Source organism: Phaethon aethereus (assembly GCF_964289735.1).
Source record: "Phaethon aethereus genome assembly, chromosome: 16".
Lineage (NCBI taxonomy): Eukaryota > Metazoa > Chordata > Aves > Phaethontiformes > Phaethontidae > Phaethon > Phaethon aethereus.
In genome coordinates this window covers 2,290,677-2,298,064 of record NC_138592.1, presented here as the reverse complement: position 1 = coordinate 2,298,064, position 7,388 = coordinate 2,290,677, and the positions used below count along the sequence as shown (strand labels likewise).

At 39.0% G+C, this 7,388-nt stretch overlaps 1 protein-coding gene across 2 annotated transcripts; it reads right to left on the bottom strand.

The window, feature by feature from the left end:
* Positions 1-231: 231 nt before the first annotated feature.
* PCMTD2 (protein-L-isoaspartate (D-aspartate) O-methyltransferase domain containing 2) lies at positions 232-6,982 on the bottom strand (the record flags this gene model as incomplete). Of its 2 annotated transcripts, none has more annotated exons than XM_082007022.1 (5): positions 232-614; positions 2,172-2,295; positions 3,262-3,433; positions 5,227-5,329; positions 6,676-6,982. In XM_082007022.1, the coding sequence occupies 5 exons, from the start codon at positions 6,980-6,982 to the stop codon at positions 232-234; spliced, it is 1,089 nt and encodes a 362-aa protein (XP_081863148.1). The 2 variants fall into 2 exon arrangements, with proteins under 2 accessions (XP_081863148.1, XP_081863149.1); XM_082007023.1 differs by having other exon boundaries at positions 2,172-2,214.
* Between the last annotated feature and the right edge of the window lie 406 nt (positions 6,983-7,388).

Below are 7,388 nucleotides of genomic sequence, written 5' to 3'. Positions count from 1 at the left end.
ACCAACTTGCTTCCTAAGGAATCCCTGCTGTAGGATAAGACTATAGCACACAACTGAGAAAAAAGAAGAAACTCAAAAAAGCTATAATGTTTAAGTATACAGCAGCCACATTCCCCAGCTAGCCTACTGCCGTGGGTGGTCATATTAGCAGGCAAGCAAGTGGTAGACATTTGTCAAGCCCTAAGTAGTACTTTATTTTCTGCCTACTTCCCACTTTCCAGACAAAAGAAATTACTTTTCCCTGTAATAAAGCAGGTAATACTTCAAGGGATCAGGCAAAGGCAGACTCAAGACCTTTTCCCTCAAAAAGTTTACAGGGGGATCTGGCTTTAGTTCAGAGGGTTTAGTTTCTTCCTCTTCTCGTCTCTCATCCTCGATATCCTCACTGTTGTTGTTATCATCTGATGGGTTGGAGATACGACTAGCGAAGACCTCTTTGTCCAAGAAAACAATAGTTTCCATGCGACGGCGACGCACCCGTCTTCGTTTAAATCTTGGGGGGTTCTTCAGCCCATTTCCATTTTTGCTCATTGTTTCTTGATGTATAATTTTTTTAATGGTTCCTCGGATGGCTATGCGAGCCAGATCCTGGAGACTGCGAACAGCCACTGGGGCTAAAACAAAATGAAAACCATGAACAGATATGGAGAAACCCCCCTTCAAGAGTACTCATAGGAAAAGTTGTATTTGCTCAAATTAAATCAGGCCACTTGAATTCCCTGCTGTGATTACAAAAACAGCTCTATTCAACTCCTGTCAACTCAGATAAGCTGTATTGTAACTTTCCAAACAAAAAATGTAATTATGCATTTCTCTCATTAACTGAAGAAAAAGAATGGGATGAAAGAAGAGTTTCATATTTTGATGTCAAGTCCTCACAATTATTTTAAGATACACATGCCTTAAAGATTAGAAGAATGTAGACTTAGTGACTGAAACTGTGACTGTTGAATAACTCAGAAAAAGATGTTTTCCTACAGTAGGTAACTAGACCTAAGTCTATTTAACTCTTCCATAAAATTATTTTTGTATTGTGAAGAAGTTACTTTGCCAAGTTCTTCACTTATAAAACATGAGTACTATTCATGCTCTTCAAAAACTGCTTCAGATTTAGTGGGTGAAGACAGGCTGGAAACCATTTGGTAAAAGTAATTATAGAAGCATACAATAAGTTATTGTATTAAAATACCTCCCACATTAATGGTTTGGAAGACTGTTCTGTCTTCTACATTTATTTGCTGCCAGCCCCTATATGCACAACATAACTCATGCAGCATAAAGAAAAAAAAAGTACTGATGCACACACATCCATGTACTAAACTGAATTAAACCCAAAACAAAAAACCCTGTCTTCTACTGACAAGTAAGCATTCCTGTGACCTGAATGAAGGAACCAGGAAAAAAAAAAAAAAAAAAAAAAATCACATGTAATATATATGCAGGTCTTGCCACAAAGCCACCAAAGTATGCTGAAATATGCACTTAATGGACTTTATAGCACTGTATGGACTGCTTACTGAGCTGCTTTTTGTCATGGAAAGACAACTTTCCAGAATAAGAACAAAGCCTGACTAATCTCTTTATGGAAGTATCTCTGTCTTCACGTGTTCTTAAGAGGCCCCTCTACACTGAAGTCTTAATCTGAAGATTAAGGTCACTGCATACAACCTGCATTTCAAACAATTAACCAGGAATTGCAAAACTTCTATCCCTCAAGCATTCCAGGTTCAAGATAATTCTGAATCGCTGGGTGATGAGAGCCTTTGAGTACATCTAATGTTTGTTCACAGGTTCAGCTTGTGTATTTTCTATCACCATGGCACAGTGACTGAGAACCATGACAGTACATAATTCAGGATTGAAACAGATGTCTGCATGTGCAAAAACAAAAACCAAACATCCCACAAAGTTTAGGTACAATTTCACAAAAGATCACTTGTAGTTAGAATCTATTTTATACAATTCTGATTCTTGCACCAGGCCTCCGTAAATATCCCCAAAGATAGACTGTGATCCAACACAAGACTTGGACAACTGTTGAAAGGAGGAAGTAGTTGGAGTAACTTTCCTTGAAAGGATTCACAGGGATGCTACATCTCAGGAAGTAAGGTGCCGCTTACAGACAAATAGCAGAAGAAACCTCCCCCATACACACGAATGTCTGTACTCACGCAAGTGAACAAGCCTTGATTTTCCTGAATCTGCGTGGTTAGGCTGAATCAAAGGAGCAAAAGAAACAGCAAGAATCTTCTTGGTCTCCCAGGCAGAAGGACCAGTACGAGTTATCTTAGTCAACTAAACCAAAACAAGGAGATTATTGTCCATTGTGTGAACTACAGTAAGATTTTTGAACAAAAAGTGAACAAACAACTTTTCTGCTCAGACAAGTGGCTAAAGTACTAGAAGCTACAACAGTAGAAGTTAGGTAATAAGAAGAAACACTGGGGTTTTTTTGAGAAAATTCAGAACTCCTTATAGGATTAGCCCCAAGTAACTTCCTCTGTTGCAACAGAGTATGGGCACTGGCAGTTTAAGTCACCCTGCTTTCCCAAATGTTCCTCAATTCTGAACCAGAACAGCTATGTCTGACCACTGAGAAAACATGTCACTCACTGATCAACGTTCACTCTTGAAGGAAGTCTGCAGATCACTGGATTTCTCTTGCAGCTCAAATCTCTTACACTATCTCAATGCACAGAATCTTACTAGGAAGAAACCCTGCACTCTGCTCATCTCAACCACCCTGACAGAGCTAAAAGGTCAGATACCTACCCCTCAGCCATACAAGCCCATTAAAACAACACACCAAAAAGACAATCTGAATGACAATCTTGAGCTCACACACAGGGCAGTTACCCACATTTTACTAAAAAGAATCCACTGACACCTGTAAATAGGGACCATGTGCACACTCTTTCATAAGCTAGTTAGGGTGCAAAAAAATTTGTATTTTACCTTAAGTACAACACTAGGTTATATAACTTGAACAAAGCCTTGACTACATTTTCTCTGCAGCTTGAAAGCAAATTTGCAATTAACAACAACAGATCAGAATATGTGAAAGACTGGCAGCACTCTGAATTTCTTAAATATTATGAAGAGTGCAGAGTTCAGTTTCCACTCATAGTGACAAGTGCTGCATTTTTTGGTTTCTCCAATCTGCTGCAAGAAGGGCAAACTAAGAGATGAACTAAACCAGACTAAACCGGGATCAGAATTAGGAATAACTGAAAGCGAAGTATGAGTAGAAAGGCACTCAACCTTCTCTTCTAGAGGCATGACAAGAATTCCCCCAACTTTCAACAGATTCTTCATGTAGTCTTCATGTTCCTTCTGTACTCCAGCACCACAGTAAACACGGTCATACTGAGTACAGTCCGGAGAAATCTCTAAACAATTGCCAGTAACAAAAGATGGCTCACAAAATTCAAATCTGAAAATGAAGACATGTATCATACAAGAACATTACAATTTATCAAATTAATTATTTTCATGATCCTGAAAAAATGAAACAATGAAAAATACTTTAAAAGAGCAGTTTCATGGGATTTCTTCTCTGAAGCCTGTATATTCGGGACATTATTGGAACAGACCACAGCCTGAAGTCTCAAAACCACAGAAGAGTAAGATGAGAATTCATAGATTAAAATCTCCAAAGGATAAGGATGCATAATCTCATACTTGAGTTACATGTAACTCTTCAGAACAAGCTATTTTTAGTGACCTGATGCTGACTCAGTTATAATATGCAAACATAAATATAAGACCCGCAATTCCAAATATTGAAGTCTTTTGAGGACTGCACCAGGGTTTTTTTTGGCATTTTCAAATGCTTTTAAATGGTTTTCAGATGTTGTGGGGAACTATAACCTAATGCTTCAGAATTATGCTTTGCTGAAGCTAATGGAAGTTTTGCCATTAGCTTCAAATAACCGCGATTTCACCCTTCATAAAAAGAATGTTTGCGCCTATAGCATTTCTGATTCAATTTAGAAGCAAAATAAATGATTCTATAGTGCTTCTGGTTTTCTTACATGCTCCAAATCTACACAAGCTTTAAGCCCCAGATTTAAGGGCTGATTTTGATAGAAGTTGTACAACATACCCATTCTTCTACTTGTACCTTTAGAGGAAGCTGAATATAGCACCTATTTATTCCTAAACACTTCCTGAAGCTTTCTGCTTTTGCAGAGCGTGCTAGACAGTCAGAGCAGCCAACTAACAGTTCCTGCACACGGTGTTCTAACAGCATAACCCAGCAGCCATTTCTCTCAGCAATGCCAGTTTTCCAGTCACGTTGATTTCTGAATTCAGCTCACTTTTACTTCATAGCTATATTTTTCTGGAGAGAGAAAAAAAGTCTTCCTTAGAACACCTATTCAAACAATAGCACTGTAACTGTGGAGAAAAAAACCCATCCATCTATGTGCAAACACCTTCCATGCCAAAAACTTTCAGTCTGCTGCCAGCATCAAGAAAATACAGCCCTCTCATCAGCAGCTTTCCAGTACAACAGTAACAGCACAAGGCTGAGTAGTTTAAATTCCAGCATGTAATGACTTTGATTTTCTTCCTCCCACAAGAGGAGGGCTATCAGGTATCCAGAGATGCTTTACTTCCCTGTTTGAACAAACAGGGATGGGATCCAAAAATATGACAGCTACAACTTTTATTGCTGAGGTTACTATTGGCAATAGTTATCTTGCTGGAAAGTTATTACTTGTGACAGCATCGGAACAGAGGTTCTAAGGAAGAACATAAATCAGATCCCAAGCAGTTTTAGTACCAGTTTAATCATCATAGAACTACCTTCATATTTTAAAACGCCATTTTTTCTTCTTCTCAGATAAAACATGTTAGGCCACCACAAAAATCACTTCATATTCTTCTGATAACGTTTGTGAGCTGAGAGCATGCATGGTTAAGTATTATTGTTATTTGCAAGTTTCAAGTTGTTACCTGCAAGTATATTTTGAAGTAAGTAACCTTCTTCAGCTTCCTCTAAGCTCTGCAATAGCAGCACTGCTATTAAAAACACTGCAAACATTTCTGAAACTCCCCCACAATACACATCAGCTTCGAAGGTCACACACTGCAGCTCAGCAACCCTAAGGAGCCAGAATCCTCAGATTACCCTGGATCCAGAGCTGCCACATGAGAGCAAGAACTGCTATGACTAAAGCCAAATGCACAAAATTAATCCAAGCAGGCATTCCACATTCTTACTTGTCAAAGCTGTCACTTGTTTTAATGAAGAAGTCCAATTTCTGCTTTGCATATTCGATCACGTCGGAATGAAGCTCCACACCATGGTTAACACCAAAAGGACCTGCAAATTTAGAACACTAGGATAATGGTAACAGGTAATAACAGAAAACCCAGCAGGATTGAACAGAGTTTTGGTCATTTCTTATAACAGATTGCTCCTCGAGTGCCAGTCAGTGCTTCTGTAGGGTCAGCTATCTTAGTGCTACAGTGGGAACTGCAACCCTATACCTGCAATTTCTTACAGAAAATCAGGCTGTTCTGCACAATTCATTTTGAATCATTTGCTCTTAACTATGCAGGAAATTCCTCTGTAAGAGGGAAACACTGATACTGAAGAAATACTATGACTGTAGAAGCAACCACCTGGAAAAAATTCCAATGCAGAACAACAGCCTGCATGTTTAAATCACTCCAAAAAATCTTTATATTATTTTTATATTATTTTTATATCCTCTTGCTGATATGTTAGACATCTCCTCAAAATAATCAGGAATAGTCACCATACATTGTACCTCAATTAACAGCAAAAATAAATTAGAAAATAGAGATGCTGTTTAGCACTCACGCTTTTTATTCAGAACTGACTTGGTAAATTTCCCAAAAATTCAAAAGAATTCAAAAGCTCTGGAGTTATGTATTTGTATCCTAGGCAATCTCAACAAACCTAGCAGAAAATCACAAACATGAGTCTATGAAAAGCCATGGGAGACAGGAGTGAGGCTCTATCCTGACAACAAACATTTCAGCAGTTAAAATTCTCGACACCCCCACAAAAGGAAAATACGTACCCTACAGATTTTGCTATCTATCCTGGCAGCCAGAAGCCCAGTTGTTGACTGAAACACGTTAGGGCGAACTGCAATTGTATAATTGCACTTTGATGCTTTGATTTGTGCCTACTGCAGATGTGGTCACAAAGTCAGTTCTGATGCACTGCTTTCCAGAGACCATTCCCATCTGTACATTGGCAAGAGTCAAAACTGGATCTCCAACATGTTTCAGTCTAGACAGGACAGTGTAAAAACAAGCGAGGCACAGAACAGCTATAGTCACAGGTTTCTGCAGACATGCTCAATCCTAGTTTAAACATGGCACTCCTGCTCCCAAGCTGGGTTCCTGCTTATGGGGCAACCAAGCCAAGTTTGTGTCCAGTCCTGCAGGAATCCACTACAGCCACCTGCACAATTACATCGCTGCCTGTTCTGAACTGCCACAGAAATCCGGACTCCATCCAGTTCCTGAGAGAAGGCTGGAAGAATCTTGACAAATTGGCCAATTGGATTAATGCATTCTTTACTTTCCTAGCTATCTGTTAGTTTCATTACTTGAGGAATGCTTCATTCCCAATTTCAAAAATTTTTTTTTTAATCTAACTTAAATAGCTAACATGATTGAAAAGGTATTTACCCAAGATGAGTCCAACCATAGAACTCAGATAACCAGTGCCACTGCCAAGATTCAAAAATGACAGCCCTGGTTGCAGATCCAAAGCTTCCATCACCTCAGAGTAAATGCACGGTGCCGAGAGATGAATATTTCCATGCTTCCATGCCAAGTCCTTGTAGGCATTGTCTTTGAACTCTTCCAGGTAGTAATCTGCTCGATCAATGGCTCGGAACGCCTGTTCTACCAGTTCTGTCCGGATGTATTGTGCCTCCTTCAGGTTATCAATTAATTCATCATTGTCTTCTCCTGCACTCACTGCACCTCCCATCTTCAACAGTTTTCTATAAGCACTAAAACTAAAAGCATAATAAAGGCAGGTGAGGTATACAGCATGCACTTGAACACCAAATTACGCTGCTGTATATTAAGCACTTAAGAGAGATCTTTAGGTACTTTAAGGGAAATAAGCAGCAGAAAAACACTATCACATAATGATAACATTAACACATAAAAACCACCACCATCCCCCAATCAAACAATGAAACCCAAAATGCAGCAGATCTGGCATGTAGTACCTGACACTAGCGGGGAAGATCACAATAGACAATTTAAACGTGCAATGCCTGTCTTCAAACACTACCCACATTTACTGGCATGTCAGCTTTTCTACTGAATCCTTTTATATAAAGGATTATTCTAGCTCCTATGCTTATAGGTCATTTTTCATTGCAAAT